The 17,667-nt window shown below is 34.2% G+C and overlaps 1 protein-coding gene across 2 annotated transcripts in view; it reads right to left on the bottom strand.

Annotated features, from left to right (window-relative positions):
* Nucleotides 1-17,667, bottom strand: part of SPATA17 (spermatogenesis associated 17) — an 89,790-nt gene that overhangs the window by 57,394 nt on the left and 14,729 nt on the right. For both annotated transcript variants that reach the window (XM_050316533.1, XM_050316534.1), the window contains one exon: nucleotides 13,663-13,766. In XM_050316533.1, the coding sequence (XP_050172490.1) occupies nucleotides 13,663-13,766 (104 nt within the window). The remainder of the gene's footprint in view (nucleotides 1-13,662; nucleotides 13,767-17,667) is intronic.

The following is a 17,667-nucleotide window of genomic DNA, read 5'->3' as shown; positions in this document are numbered from 1 at the left end:
TCTCATTTTAAACATATTATTATTATTTCACACATTAGTATATTAATTCTAACATGTTATGCACACATTTTATGCAGGGGTTTCACTGTTCCCATACAGAATGATGTGTATAAGTGTAAGTGGTACTAAAGACACAAACTTAGTCTTCCAAATGGAGTTATAGAGTTCCAGACAGCTTACATGGAAATGTGTTCATTGAGAAGTTTCATGCTTGTGACCTGCTACATGTATGCCTTCCCAGAGAAAATAAATCTGAATTCCATCAAAGTAAATTGAAAATTGCTTGAAATTAAATGATTTTTGGATTAAATTTGTGCACTTACTGCCAGCCTTCTCTTTGCTCATAGGTATTATGGGTTCATTGAGCAATCTTTTCTTGGTATGCATGGGTATCATCTATATGACACCATGAATACTAGATATGACACATGATAGTTGGGGGATTCTGGATAAATTTGCTTCAGGATAAACCTTTCCTGGTTCAGTGTGAAGTGGGATAGTTGTTTGGCAAGTTGTTTGGCCTGTGTATTTAAAGCTCAGAACAATTTTTGGGGGAGAAAAAGAGTTCTGTAAATGCAAAATAGGTTTTAAGTTAATTAATAATTTTGTTCTAGTTTTATAAATGATCTGTTGCATGCTCATAGATGGAATAGTACTGCTTATAACTGAAATATACTGTTATAACAGAAAAAGCAGGTAACTATTTTAGCACATAATCTTTTCATTATCTTAAAGTTTATCTCAGTATATTAACAGCATCTACTGCATCTTCCTACAAAACTGGCTTCCCATATAAGCTTAGTCCGATCAGACTTTCTATCCACATAGGTTTTTATGGAATAGCTGTGTAGAGGAAATATGTGGATGTTTTAGCAAATGTAGTACCTTATTGTGATCTGAAAATTATCAAACAAATCAGAAGAATATCAATGTTTATTAGTGCAACTTTAGGACACATTTTCTTATTAAAAACATGAATATACTGGCTAACACAAAGTGTGTGTTCCTTGTCATAGGGAATATTTTGTGTAATCGAAAATAGGCGCAAGATTATTAACATATGTGCTCAAAACCCACAATTAAAAATGATCTTGTGTAACATATCTGTGAAGTAGCTGCTGAATTGTTAATGATAAAATTATTTGCTTTATGTAGTTCAAAAATTAAAAAATTTCATCTGACAAGGTAACTTATTGTTATTCTGATACTTCATTATGTAGTAGGCAGTGGTGCTGGTTCCTGCTATGAGATGCAAATTCAGCTGACAGTGCTCCTGCTGTCTGTATAAAGGTTAAAAATACACATATAATATTGTTCCTGGCACTTTTGAAAAGGTCTTCGAGTGATGATTTCAGTAATATACAAATTTCAGTGATTCTGCATAGAACTGCATCATTTTACAAATTCACACTGACCAACATTTTTTGAAGTTTATCAAACTATTATGTTCTGCTCACATTTTCACTGGCAGTCTGTGGTCCTTTGCCCAAATAATATTATAAAAGTATAGTATTAACTAAAGGGCACCTGATAAAAATCAATAATTAGTATAGTTGCCTAGAGTATCCAGGAAAAGTATTAGGTTATTGTGATTTTAAGCAGTTCAGACCCCAAATCATAAAATGCCAGCAATTGAGGCAGTAGGCAACCTTAGCCTAAGAGGAGATAACCTAAATTGATTTTATCTTCCTGACTATATATCATTCTCCTTGCTCAAATACAGAATATGGAACTCAAAATAAAATTAGTGAGACAATAATTTTGGTACACCACTGCATGCCACTTGATTTCACATCATGTTGGTGTGGGTGAGAATAGCATATGACCCGCCATGATTATATCATTTGACTTAATCTATTAAATTTGGGGAAAAATGAAATATATGTTTGGAGTAGCCTAGGATATAAAAATAGTTTAGAGATCTCTGTATTTTAAAGGCAAAGTTTTAACAGAACACACATATTACGTACTTATGTTAGCTATGCACCATCCGACAGCTTGATTATCCTCAACCTTTTTCTGATTTTTTTAATGAACCTATTCAGACTTGCTAAGAAAAAGAGGTCAGCTCTCTACCATGATGTATAGTCCTGTGTGTATCCTGACAGAATCCCTTGACCAAAATATTTGATCTCAAGTTGCAGTGAAACAGATGCTCAAAGAGGCAGTCAGTTATTAGTGGTACAAGGTACCTTAAGTACCTAGGAGACCTACCACAATTAGATGTCCAAAGTTCTCACTAATTTTAATTGTGACTGTTTACATCAATCCATTTGACAAATTAATCATGACAATCTCTTCAAGATCTGGAGGAATGTTATTGCTCTGTCATTGCAGTGCAGTGAACAGGAAATATGACTCCTTAGGACGAAAAAAAACAAATAAAGCCAATGTGTAGGCATGCAAAAGCACCCTATAGCTTCTATTGTTATTATTTTATAGAGAGGAATTCATAACACCTTAGAATCCCATTATAATTTGTGCATAGTAGAACATACTCTGTCCATCTTTCCTTAATCACACAGTGTGCCCTGCCAATGGAATTAAGTGACATACCAGTTCAATTGTCAAGGTGCACATTGTGATCAATATACTATGTAGGAAATGTGATGAACACAGTGGTGAAGGGCACACAGTGAATGAATACCTTGTGCAGATCAGGAGATCAGGACACAGCATGTACCAGACGATAGGGAAGAACAGACTGATGTATCCTTCTTATCCTTCCAATTTCCTCTGCTGCACAGTTACTCAAGAGCGCAACAGCTTTTCAAACTACTGATTGCAAAGGCAGCTTACAACTAAAACCAGAGTATTTTCCTAATTCACTATACAGAATCTTCTAATTAAGGTTTCAAGAAAAACTCATACAGATTTTTTTTCCTCACATCTATTAAAAACCTAATCTTTGTCATGTATAATCTTTTAGAACTATTCAGTTTCCTCGAAATGTGCAAACTTACTGGTCCAAATGTTTTTCTCATTTGTATATATCCTTAAGGTGAATTTAAATTCATCCTCATAATTTTTTCCATGTCCAATCTAAACAATTATTTTTTAGCTTAATTATTTTGAATTAATTAACCTGTAAAACCCATCCATCATGGATGTGGCATAAGAATAACTGCAACACCAAAGCCTCTGTTGGCAGAGGAACCAAATCCAAGTATGGTTCAACTTTATTTATACTCAAGTCTATACTAAAAAAGCTAACTACAACAGGAAAAATGTTTTCACTCTATTTCTGTTTGCTATGGACCCCTTTATGAAAAAATCAGCCTGATTGATTAGCTTTTAAACAGTGAAATTAGTATTTGGGGGTAACAAAGCTGATCTGGCCCAGAACAGATAACAAAGTCCCAACACAATTTATTCTGACAGCAGTTTAGCACCAGTGGTCATTTTTAGCACAGTGTCAGTGCTAAGCTGCTAAGAGACCAGTCTTGTTCTTAATTTTTCCTGCAACGTATGAGAGAGGATGTCTAACCACAGCCAAATTCCATTGAAAGTTTTCTAGTGAATGTCATGTGAAAGTATCTGTTATCTTCTGGCACCGCAATTCCCAGAAGACTGGTGTATGCTACCATCTGCACAGTAATAACTAGGGGAAAGCACACTGCTATGTTTTGCTACAGTTAAGCTGTTCCCAGTACTAGAATGAACTCATTTAAGCTGTTATCTCTCTGCTGCAGTGCAGTACAATGTAGACATATCTGTATTTCTTTTACTTTAATATATGGTACTTGGCAACATTTACAATACTCAACATTATGTGATTTAGAAAGGAAACATGACGTTATAGCTTCTAAAGGTCATCAGCTAAGTTGATTTTCCTTCTCAGGGTATTATGAAACAATTCGACTGAGTTCTACTCCCTAACACATCTTTCACTTACTTTCACATAAAAGTCTGCATATGATTGAAAGTAAAATGGTACACTTTGTCCACTTTACACAGGTTTTACAACAGCAAGGCAGTGAGAGCTTTTATGTAATGACCCATTTTGTATAGCAGAGCAGCATTGGCAAATATCACAACTTTATATTGATTTTCACAGTACCCGGTGGTTTTCTCAAATTTCATATTCATGGAACAGTGTTACCACTTGAGCACCTATGATGTCAATTTTAATGAAACATAAAAGATAAAGCAAATGAATAATTTATTTTTATATATATATAAAGCAAATGCAATTATTTTGGGAAAGATCTGACACTTTTTTAATATTGCAGTGCTACTTGTAAGTATGTGATTTCACAGCAGTGGCTCACTGCCAAACTAAAAATATAAACTAGATCCCACTTTTCAAAAGTGCTAGGAAATCTTCTCTCTTACTGTCTTGAAAACTTTGGAGTAATCAACACTAAAAAAAAATCAGGCATTTTTATTATGTCATGCAAGAAATAACGTTCAGAATTATAGTTTATTCTCTGAAATTTTGGTTCTACCATATAAACCAGAGTACATTTAATTACAGATTTAGATATCTGGTTATTCATGCCTGAAGAGTTCATCCAAGAAATATATTCTATTGTCTATACCTAAGCACATAATCTTCTGGTCAGAGCACTATATTCTTTCTTGGGTAGCCAAGTACAATGGCAGATGGTGGTGAGGCCTCTCACTGCCAAGTAGGTAAATGAGGGTTGCATCCTTTTGGGTGACATGCAAGCTGAAAGACCAAATCTATATTTTTTTAGATGAGTCTGTAAATATTTAGCAGTTACCTAGCTAATTGGACAAGAAAAGAATAACCACCTTGGTGAAAAGAGCTGGAAAATGTTGTTTTCTTGAAACACTATGTCATGTTGATTTGGTTTGAAGGTAGCAGAAACTGTGAAGTTCAGGGTAAGACACTGGGATTTAGCTTCACTGGATAAAACTACTTCAAGGATAAACCACTTAAAAGATTCCTGTAATTATCCATATAAAGTGAAGAGTCTGAAGAATTTGAGAGGGGTATAATAATAAGTAAAAGTTTCCCACAGCTTAAAAAAAGTCATGCTCACAGTATGAAGAACTATGGCTTTTAAAAGTGGTATTACAAGTAGGATTCACAGAGATGGAGAATGTGAATTTATGATACTGTGATTAGGAGGTATACAAATGAATGCATAAGCTGACAATACAACAGGAGGAATTTTTTTTTAATTTCCTAGGTATAATAATGTGTTGAGTTCTAATGCTGATAGTATTTTAAAGGATGTTTGAAGATCTGTCCAAAATGGTCACAAAAATTATTTTAATCAGAGAAAACATCTTTCAGTGATCTACATTGTTTCTGTTTAGCACAGTTTTCAGTCTAGTAGAACAGAATTTATCAAGAAGCAATGGTTCAAAGATAAAATGAAACTATTTTAGTGGGGAAATACGGGACATACTTTGAACATCAAAGATAATTAACTCCTGGATTAGAATAAAAAGGGTATTTTCTTCTTCTGATGTTATTAAATCAAGACTAGATTGTTCAAAGCTTAATGACCTTTTAATAGATATTATTATAAATTTGTCATTGGTATATATTATATTGGTGATAGATCTGAAGTCAGACCAGACCATCTGATTCCAAATAACATTGAGTATTACTAGAACAAAAAAAAAACCCACACCTTTTTTGTTATTTCTCATTACTCTTCTAGACTGTAAAAACAGAAGACAATTAAGTTTTTCTGTTTTCTTCTCTGAGTGAGCACTTTAAAGGCTTAACTCACCTTATATAATAGAAGGTATTTATAATGATGTAGAAAATCAAAAAACAATTAACTGAGACAATTTTTTTTCAAATTCTTTTATTTTGGACATTTTTCTCTTGAAACAACAAAAAAAAAGTGCTCATGAGACACCGTATTCTGTTTTGCACGTCATGCAATTCTATGATATTTCAGGATATTACAGGATACACCAATATAAAGCAAGTGACCATTAAGCTTTCCCATCCTCAGACAAAAATCAAATCACAAACTTGCAAAAATGTAATCTGTAGACACCGCATTTCTAAGGACAGAAACAACTGTGATGTGGCTCATTTTAGAGGTCTTCACCACTGTAGTCTCTATTTCTCTGACATAAATGGGAAATGATAAAGGGAGTCTAGTGTCAAAAGCCTTTCATAAGGCAGTGCCAAAGAACACCTTATTTAGTTTGGTCTTCCTTAACATCTACTATCTCTCAGCATTTTGCTAAATTGTGAGGAATGCTACTTATTTAATAAAGAGTTAGGACGTATGGGAGTAGTTAATGGCAACCTTTTAGCTGCACTCTGACACAGTATCCCACATTAGGAAAAGAAAACTTGTGGAGTTAAATAGACAGTTGTATGCCAATTTAAAAAAATAACATTTATGTCCTTTGATTTTCTTTTCTTTCTTTGGAGATCTCAAAAATTAGCTACATTATAGCACATTCTGAAAAAGCTGTACATGTAAATTAGGTACTCACTGATGTACCTGCAGATACACTCACATGCAAGCTGGAATACTTGGATAGCATGGAGGAAACTTAGTTACACAATTGTATACAAACTGCTTCTACAAACAAAAGAAATATCTAATTTTCTAATGTAACACATAAATGAATGCATCTAAATTTTATGCTTCATTATTAAGCTGAAAATTGCACAACAAAAAGAACCATCACCTTGTTTTAATGACAAAAGAACTACTTTAAGTGAGCTCAGTAAATGGCACATAACATTTGCCATACTTCTAATGACCTAAACAGCTGAAATGACTATGGCACATGAGAAATATTTATACACTTTTTCACGAGTCTGTAGTCTTCAAGTGGTAGAGCCCTTCCTGATAACCTAGTTCAGCCTGTATATAGATGGCCTGTCATGTCTCTACAATTAGATAAACCAGAACTGCTATAATGTAATCAGTTACAACCTGAAAATTATATTTTGAAAATCAAGTTTATTAATATGTAATCTTTAGGTAATCATATTTATCCTCCTAATTTACACAATATTTATGATACTCTACGTGTCCTTGAAAAAGGGAACAGGGACACTACACTATGAAAAAGTGGTCTAGCTGCTGGAGTTCATAAATTTTGTTCAGCTTTGGATGAGTTCAAAGAATTGCCATGTAAGAAAAGCCTTACAGAGGGAATTTATCTGATTATGGCAGTAATAATTACCCAGCTGTTTATTGCAGATAGAGAAATAATTCATGTAGGCAATAGGCCGTGGTGGCAATGACACTCCGCATTTAGTAAATATGCAAACTGTTCACTTCTAATTAACCAAGCTAGAGGATGCCCTTATTAAATGTATAAACTAAAAGTGCCTTCCTGACAAGTGATGAATTGTTACATAGCACAAACTCTTGCCACAGAATTACTGGAGTGAACTTGGGGCTTAACTTCATTAAGAGATCTTGTGGGATAGTTAAATGAGGATGGACAGCATAACAAGACCTACCTGACAGTCAATGATATGTTAGAGCTTAATGAAACTGTACCTCTTCCCCTTTTCCACTTATTTTACAGTGAAGATCCTACTTCAGACAAAATAGAAGACTGTGAAGTCTGCCTATATAAGACAGTTTTAAATGCTAAGATTAGTCAGTCTTTGTCCACAGAAAATGTTTTATGAGCTGTCAGTAATTCTAACAGACCTATTACAAAATAAAAAATCTATCCAGACACTATAGTGCCTTCAAAGCTCACAGGTATAGAACTATTGTTATTCTACAATAGTATGTTGTCACACCTGTTTTATACTGCCTTCATCAAAACTAATAATCTACACCACAGACTATTTGGTTCAATGAGTGTATACAAGGATCTCAAATCTTTTCTACACATTCAGATAAAAAAATTTCCTTTGGATACAAGTTTAATGTTTAATTTGTGACTCCTAATGCTGTGTTTAGTACAGGAGAAAATATCGTCTTCATGCCTTTAAAGACTACAGTCTAATCAGTGACTTACATTACTTATTCACATTTATCTGCAAAACTTGAACTATTTACACAGAACTAGCAAAAAACATGGTAACACTGCTTTCACCATTTGCTCAAGAGAGACATGAACAGAATAAGGCTCATGAGGGGTGTGTAGCTCAATCTGCATTGGAAATTCAGCTCACTATATAAACACAATGGTTCCTACCTTAATCTCACTGCATTCAGAAGTGTTTTCCAATGGAGTTAAAACAGGCATTGCATTGCCTTCTCTGTAGCTTTAGACAGTTCATTTCAATTTCATGATCAACCTAAAAAGCTCATTTTTTATATCTTACCTATCCAAACAGCATCAGGTTTGTAGCTATGGAAGTACTGTGAGATTCTCAGTATATTACAGTTCTAAGATTCCTACAAGACTTAGCAGTTATACCTAAAATCCTCTGGAAAAGGCACAGATATCTCAAATTATGTGCCCTACCACTCAAAAATAATATTTAAATAAAAGAAAGCATACTTGGTGCTTGTCTCTATGGTTCCCAAGGAAAGTTGACAGGATAAGTTTACAACCAGAAAATTGAAATTACAGGTAAGTAAGTTAAAAAACATAATGTATTTCCTCTAAATTCCCTTGAAGACAAGTAAAAAAAGATGGGTTGATGATAAAGTAGTTAATTAAACATCAAGTGAAAGATAAAATTACAAAAATGAGGGTTTTATTATTGCAAGAATTCCAAGGAGCTGCCTGAAAGGCTCTGGCACTAATTGGAAATAGACTACAGAATCAATTGCTTCTGCAGTCAATGATGAGGAACATTTTAATTGAATTATAAGACAATATATACATTCTTCAAAACACTTTGACACTTGAGACACTGGACTTATCTTTATCAGAAAAGAACAGACAGGTGGAGGTTGAGTAAGTTCTCCTCATATTACTATGACAACAGATGACTTATTTCAAGCCTGCTTTGTGGAAAATAGTGATACCTCAGAAGTTTTAAGAAGGAAAGTACTTGGCATGTTAAAAGTAAATAGACTTCAGTAATGCTCAAGTAATCAAGAGTAAGATAGATATCCTTATGTTTTTTGGTACTGCATGCTCAGGTATATTTACAAAATAAACATTGGATTAGATCACCAACAACATATAACAGCACTTTCTTTCACTGTTCATTAAGATTATAAAACATCAAACCGTGCAAAGGATTTGTGAATATACATATTGCCAAGGAAGTGATTTTTATCACTTTGTATTATCTATTTCTCTGACATTTCTTGAAGACGTAGAAGTTTTATTGATGACTGTGAAACTAAATCTCCTGATAAAACAGCTAGTCAAACTTGGATGAAAGTCACATTCTCGAGGGCTACTCAACACTTCATCACTACTAAAGCCAACAACGGAAAGAATTTTGTGTCGATCCTCTAAGTGTGTGAAATTCACAGTTTATGACCTTAACTCTGCTTACTTACACTATGATGCTTACTGAACTTATGTCTTAGTTTGCTACATTTAAGTCCATGTTTATTCAGTAGCAAGAAAGTTAAACTACCTGCCTTGATTACACGAGACCCCCAGTACCACTGCTTTGTTAGGTTTTGATACTGCTACCTTTACTGAGTTCTGTGCCTAGGGAAAAATTTAAATGGTGCCATTCATCAGTAAACGTAGCACTATATCCCAAAATCTTATCTCTACTTGCACACCTGACATGTAGCAAAGTTGCTTTACTGTAGTTTAAAGGCCAGTGTGTAGATAACCTTAGGCAAAGAACTGCAAGTTAATCACACAGTTGGACAACTGACATCATCCATAAATTGTTCTGATATAATGGCACCAGCATGCTAATTTATGTGAAGTGATGTCCATTTGCTTATCATGGATTGGAAACTGTTTCACATAAAACAAAATTCTAATGCATCATATGGAGTTATAGCCTATGCTAATTGCTTTTGGCATATTTCCCCTTGTAACCATTTAGCCAGCTCTTGGAAATGGTAAATGCATCTTTAAGAATGTTTCAAAACAAGGTATGTTCCTTAAAATGAAATAAACTAACTGCACTGAGAAGAAAGGGAATTTATTTTAATGCAACCACACAACTAATCCAGATTCAGAAAGAATACAGTACGTGTTGGTGCTTATTTAAATACAAATGTATGCCATAGACAAAGAATTATTACTAAAATCTAAATAATAAAATTTAGTAAAATAAATATTTAAGAACAAGTTTCTTACTAGATTGATTAAGAACTTCCTAAGTCTTGTATGAAAAAGAGAATTCAGGACTAAATAACTGATTAACTAATTAACCCATTTCATCGCTACACTGAGGCTGTACAAATGTTAAGAAAAATCTGAGTATGTCCTTATGTAGACTGAGTTTAGGGTTCAAATTTGTTCTTTATGCATCTGTCAAGGGATTCTTTGAATCACTTCTCAAACTAACTACTAGGGACTCTACTGGGGACACCAGGAGCCACCAGACCTATTGGGTCTGTAGCAGTGGGAAGTAATAGGAATGCTGGAGGAAAATGCATGCACTCTTCAGCCAGTGTGGGAGCTGAAGCCGACAGATACCTTCAGTTTGTACAGAGACAGTGCCCTAAGTCTGTTAAGTCCAACAGTGCCATAAGCAGTCTGTTAAGTGAGTGGAAACTCACACATAATATGACTATTATTATTTAATTATATTTTAGGTCAATTTCTGTTAAATCAATTTCTGTTAAACTTAATTATATCCCTCTATGGCTTTAAACTGGGGCAGCTTCTATTAAGTTTACTTTCTCCTGGGGTTTTCACAGTAAAGACAAATGATAAAGGTCTGGCTACTAAATGAGGGCAGCTATTAAATAAGGACAGCTTGTATTAAAGCTGGATGGTAAAGATGTGGCCTGGGTTGAGAAAACCCCTTAGTAAGGCAAGCATCTTATATTTAAAGAAAAACAAAACAGGATGGAGGACAGAGAAGGAAATAAACTTTGGTCAATAACTCTTGTAAGATACTCTTTAAGAAACTTAGCAGAATGTCCAAAGTTTCATGGCAACGTCCTCTGAAGCTTCTTTTAGAAACGAGTGAGTGGTAATTTGATACAGGTTCCTCCTTAGTGAAAGAGGAAAAAATTAAGCACAAACCCTGGTTCTGGAGTCCAAGAGATACAAGGACTTGTAATATCATTTTAGACAGTTGTTGACTACTAAAAATTCTGTCAGCGTTATTCTAGAAGAGATAATACAGTGTAGTTCAGTTTAGAATTACATCATAATTCTAGAAAGTACAGTTTAAAAAAATTTTTAGATTAGAATTTTTTTGCGGGGAGGGGGGGGAAGGGAGAAGTTTTTACCACTCTGGAGTTCTTAAAATCAGTCTCTGCTTTACTTTTGCTCTATTACTATTTATAAAGAAACTTGTTTCTTTACTAGCACTGACACTACCCATATGCATATATTCTGATTAATACAGCTGTAAGACAAATAAGAAAAGATGCATTATTTCATGTACCATATTGTGTTGTTTTATGGTGTTGTAGAGATGTGAAACACTCCAAGGCAGTCTAATCTAAGTGCACAAGTATATCAGTGGCTCTGTAAATTTCCACTACCCTGATGTTGAAATAGTACCCAGTCATTTCATAAACTCACTTTCATAAACTCACATTTCATAAATTCAATTTCTGGTAATTACTCATGTTTTTTTACAATGCAAGGTTATACTTGTCCACAGTGGAAGCGATGGTTGATGAAAATATGCAGAGAATCTCTCTTCCACCTGGCGCAATATTTCACGTAAGAAACACAGTGGGCCACCTTGGGGCCAAAGTAGTTGGCAGCAACTTAGCCCAGTGACAGGAAAAATCTGCTTGGCTGAGGGCCTACACCTAATCTTCACTAAACATCTGTTAGATATCATAAGAAGAATGCTGAAGATGATATACATATTAGTTTTCGAATGTACCCCAGGAAAGGGATTACCGCAATGATTCTTGATCGCACCTGGGAACTGATGCATTTTTAAAACTGAAACAGTAAGATCCATTTGAGCAAATTAGCTCAAAAATTATTTTCTAACTTTTTTTTTTGACCCTACAGATGCATTTTTTTCACCCAAAAAGTCATGTACTTCTGTGAACTCCAGAAGACAGAACTCAAATTAGCAAAACACCAATATATCAGTTGCCAGGTAAGAGTTTACAAAGAGCAACTTTGACAAATTTTGATATACCTGAGGTCATACTGTTCATCTTACCTGTTAAAGAAAAAAAGCACAAAAATATTTCTTGGTTAAAATACCTACCCAATGCTTATCTTTATGGATTTTAATGACCTGAAATAAACATTAGGAAATTTGATCAATATGTCAAAATACTGAAAGACAAATATTTTTGTAGTCCTCAAAAGTTAGGTGTACCTCGTAGAGATCTGTTGTGGGTGTGGGGAAATAAAATACAAAGCTCCAACCATTCCATGTTCATAGAATAGCAGGAACTTGCTATCTTGCTTTGTTCACACTCACCAAAGATCAACCTAGCTAACAAGTTATGAGCTCTGTTCCAGGTTTAGGCAGGGAATGGAGAAGAGTGATAGAATGATTATTAACAGAGAAGCAGGTTATGTCTCTGAAGTTCATGCAGTTATATTGATTTTAAACCACAGAAGTTACGGTTTCATCTGCTTTCCAGGATTTGGTCTAGTCTTCATAGGACTCTAACTTGTCAAGGAAAGAACATATTTCAAGGATTTTAGATCCAGAAGGTACAGTTGAAGAAATAACAGAATTTTTAAGTCTGGTTTTGCTGAGTTGTGACCTAACTTTCTGTATAGAATACATTTAAATGAATAATAATAAGAGATCAGAGATAGGTGGTTATCAATATGCTTCACTATAGGTAACACTGTAATGGACAAATAATAATGTTATAACAAAGAGGACGTAGCATCTACTATATTGTGGAAAAATAATATAAAATAATATAAAAATAATATAAATTAATAATTTACAATGAGAAAGTAATTATCATGGTCATCAGGTATTTTGTCTGTTTGCTTCCACTGTCATCTGAAGTAATGGTCATGTAACAATACATCAAACGTACTAGAGGGTAATAAGCACCTCTGTTTTAGAGAGGTTTCAACTTAAGTGCAGGGAAAGAAAATGGATGAATAGGAGAAACAGAGTAAGAACATATAGCAACTACGATGCTAGCCAGAAGTCTAATGATTGGTGATTGGTTCTACTCTGCAACTATGAAAAGAATCTGCTTCACTATATCCCCACCAGTATATTCCACAATTAACATTCATAGTATGGCTCATACATGTAACTAAAACCCAAATCTGCCCTTGCATTCATTGTCAATAATCAATATTCAAAACAAATTATAAAAAGAAATTTTTGTTTAGCTTGTGTATAGTGGGGAAAAAATAATCTAGTTCAACAAACCATATGTAGGGCATAATAATCTATGAGATTTGAGCATAGATGAAGAGCCAAATTCAGTTTTATTAAACTGGTACAAGCCCAGAATATATCTAATTAATTCAAAGAAATTATTCTGAATTCGTAACAGTGTAAATGAGAACAGAATGTGATGCAATGTGAATAGGATAAAGAGAACAATGACTGATAGATATATATATTTGATAATGGAGGGGAACCTACACTCTAAGAAATTGTTTAATTAGCACCAGAAACTTTTTAAAAACAAAAGAAGAGGAAATTAATGCTTTACCACATGGAGCTTTTGCCTTTACCTGACAAACGCGTTATTCACAGAAACAGCTTGCAAGTATTTCTTCAGGGCATAATAATTATGGATGTATTTCCGAACATAATAGCCTCGCCACCTTTTCTGGATCTAGAGGAAATAAATATTTGCTTAGTATATTTCAAATCAAAAGTTTGTTTGCATATCCAGTATCTGTAGCTTATCCCAAATAATATGGTTTCCTTAAAAGTGTTATCAAGTAGAAGCACCAGCATAGTTTTCAACGAAGAAAATTAGGGTAGGATGTAGTTTGATTGTAGTCAAATGGCAATTCAAATTTACTGTTAAATGTCAACATTAAAAAAATAGTATCAAGTTTTAAACCACTGTTTATATTGGGGTGTGACAATGAAAAGAAGAGCCTGCTACTACCAGTGGCATTGCTCTATGTAAGAACAGTAAAAAAAGCAGACAACAGAAGTGGTGTCTTTTCCCAGGTATAACAAGCATTCCCTACTGGTCACTACCTCACCAACATCTTACACTACACTTTCACCTTTGTGTTCTAGTTATATTGTAGACTGAATAAAAGCCTTCCCAGTAATTCAGTGAATCAGGCTTTCTGCAAACCTAATTTACAAACCGCAGTTCTTTAATCTCCAGTGTAAAATAACTCATGTCTATTTGTTGTATATGAATTGCAATCTTCTCACAAAATACTACTCTCTTGCGTAGCAGAGAAAGCCTAACCTGGAAAAGGAAACTTTTTTCTCTGTAGCTAGTTGTAAAGTTGTATTACAAATAGAAATTAGGTAGCATCCTCCACCAGAAAGAATTTATTTTTTTGGTGCATTTTGAAAAGCGTCAATTGAAAAAAACAAGTAGAAGGAAAAAATTTAGGGGGGAGAGAACTTAGTCTACCCAACTTTTGCCAAGAATCAATTTTGACAAAAACATTTAAACCTTCTCTGGTACTTAAAAATCCTAATAATGATGTTTCTGAAATTACTACCTGTTTACTGCTATCAGTTTTGTGGGAAGGGAAAGTAAGCATTAAGAACAAACTATTAAGAATTGGAATGGACTGCCCAGTAAGATGGTGGACTCAGCGTCCTGAAGGTGTTCAAGAAAAGACTGGACATGTCACTTAGTGGTGATTGATCAAAGGTTGGATTCAATGTTCTTAAAGGCCTTTTCCAACCTAGATGATTCTGTAATTCTGTGATTCTGTAATTAGGTAAAAAGTTATCAGTGCTGTCATTTGGTTAGCTATATTTATGCCTATGACATGTACAGGAGGAAGACGTCATGCCGAAGGTTGCTTTCGTTCCTCATTTTCTTTGCCATAAGAGGTCAGTGTATTCTAGACATACACATCTGAAAAATAGATTATCTTTTAGATTAGTTTTATATTAGTTATAGATTAATGATCTTTTCCTTCGTTATATCTAGTTCCTCTATCTTTACATTCTTCTGTCCTTGAACTTATTTATTTCCCTGAAAAACATTCCTTTACTTCCTTTTTTTGCATTTTGTCTTCTTTTTCCTCAATATTTGTCTAAACTAATCTCCAAATTTCTATTTTCTAGTCTGCAGTACCTTCATTACTACTCCCACATCCTTCTCTTTGACCTTTATAGCTTTGAAATCTTAAAAGACATCACAGCTGAAAGGCAGAATCTACATTTAAAAAGCAAGAAGTTTGAGCTTTTACTGTCCATAATCAAATCCAATTGAGAAGCTACTCCCCTCCACTAAATGCATTGAAGAGAAGAATGTTGTAATTTTCTAAGAGCTATCCTACCTCGTGGGCCTCTAGCTACCAGACTTTTCAAGAATTTAAACTCTTCAGTGTCTACAGGGAACATGCTTCTTTTTTTTTTTTCCTTTACATCAACCCTTCTCTTTCCAGAACAAAGGGATGACTTGGTAAGTGGAGTGAAATCCATGTGTTTGTGGTATCGGTTTTTTTTCTTACCCCATCTCATTCTAAATACACATGTTAAAAAAGGGGGGAAAGAGTGTCATGGGTTTTGTGTTTGATACAGCAAGAAGGCAAGATTAAAAAAAAAAACTTGCCCACTGCCCCCACTATCAATAACCTTCAAAAGGTTATTCAAAGTCAAAAGACTTCAGAGTATGCATCATCAAGTCTTGGGACTGCTCTCCAGTAACAGGCAATATTCTATCTACTCCTTCCAGTTCTGTTGCAGTCCAGTTCTGTACCACCATGATATCTGACAAAAGTTACTGCAATTTCTCCATCTCCTAACTTTTCCTGAGCAGAAAACAGTAACACACTGGAGCTGTCTATAAGAAGAATAAGGCATGGCTGAATATTTTCATCCTTTGATATCATTTTTCTATCACAAAACCCAAAACACTATTATTTGAAGTAAAAACTAGCATTTGGCCTCAATCAATAACACCTTGGGGTACAGTTATGATTATCTTTTTACATGAGATTTAAAAGAGAAAAAGTATCACAGGAAAGCTTTCCCTAAGTCTTTGAGTGATGTGTCATGAAGAAAACTAAACTATGTGCTGGAGTTATTAGGAATACGAGGATATGAACTTCCAGTGCTAATATTTTCTTCTATTTCCCCTTTGTGCATCAGCATGCATTTTCCTCTCTTCCTTCCCAAATAAGACCCAAAAGTAATTTAAAAAGCTGGCATTTTCTTTTACCTATGTGTTGCATGTTTGGGATTTCTTTTTAATAAAAAGGGTTTGGACCTGTAGATATTGTTATAATATTATTAAATAACCATTATGTGAACAAGAAAGGCTAAGCACTAGACACGCTGCTTTGCACTAGGTGATAGTAAATTTCATACTCTGCAACTCCACTTTCTCATAGACAAGCTTATTGGGTTAAAAAGGAATAGAGAAAGAGCAAAGAATGAGTATGCCTTCAGAGATCTGGGATTAAGCAAAATCCTTTGCATGTGAATAAGGATCTTAGCTTTGTTTTGCTGTTTGGCTTCAAAATTTCTCAACAAGAGCAACTTGGCTCCCGTATAGCCATGTGCTCATTAATGCAGGATTATGGTCCCTTTGAAACTCTTTCTGACAGTCTTCACCTCACAGTTATAAATGTGGAACTGGATATTTCTGGGTTAAAGGATCAAAACTCAAAGTGAAAGACAAAGGGCTCAAATTGTATAAAGCTATAATTACCTCCAGTGGGCTCAGTGTACCAATTAAATGCTGCATTCCACCTTTATTTACACCACTTTCTGTTCAGAATGAACTCACTGATTTCAACTGAATGAAACATAAGTAAGAAAAACTGCATTATGTCTCAAATTATTTTATGCTAGTTTTCTCTTTCCCTAGTACTGTACGTCAGAGAACCCAAAACTGAAGATTAGTCTTTTTAGAAAAGACCATTTTACACACACCTTCTGATGATTGTCATGTTTTCAATGTGGAAGTTCTAAATGTTTCCTTTTATAAGGAAGTGTGAAGTGATACAACTGAATTTCTTTTTAATTCCAAGGTGAATGTTTAAAAAATTCTTGAAAAAAAAAAGTGATAAGTCTGTATGCCCTTCAAAGTAATTAGCAAGTTTCAACAGTGATTGGTACAAAACAATTATTGTCATTGATCAGAACTGAACAGATAATTTTAAACAAAGTCATTGTGTGCTCAGCAGATTACAGCTTGTTAACGGGCAAGTTCTAAATGACCTCTTAAGCTAGTCAAATCAATGATGCATATTCCTCATTAAGTAACATCAAAATGTAAGTGGTCTTATAAATAATGTTTATTTTAAGCACTAAAACAAATGGCAAAACCTTGATATATCAAAAGCCATCTGCTCGTGGAAAAAATTTTTTTTTGCCACAAGATTATTTTTGTTGCTGAAAATTTACAGTAACCTTAAATCTTTTAAAGGAGAGAATCATATTTTGACCTAATACTGAAACTGATTAAGACCACATCTCTGATTTAATTTTAAAAGGTAAAACTGATAGGTCTGGTTACAAAAGACAGAGATGTAGACTGACATATGCAGTTATTATTATATTTTTAGAACACTGAACTA

Source organism: Myiozetetes cayanensis, unplaced genomic scaffold, assembly GCF_022539395.1.
Source record: "Myiozetetes cayanensis isolate MyiCay16 unplaced genomic scaffold, myiCay2020 scf2-11, whole genome shotgun sequence".
Taxonomy (NCBI): Eukaryota; Metazoa; Chordata; class Aves; order Passeriformes; family Tyrannidae; genus Myiozetetes; species Myiozetetes cayanensis.
Note: the sequence above shows the minus strand (reverse complement) of the source record. Positions and strands in the feature narration are given on the sequence as shown.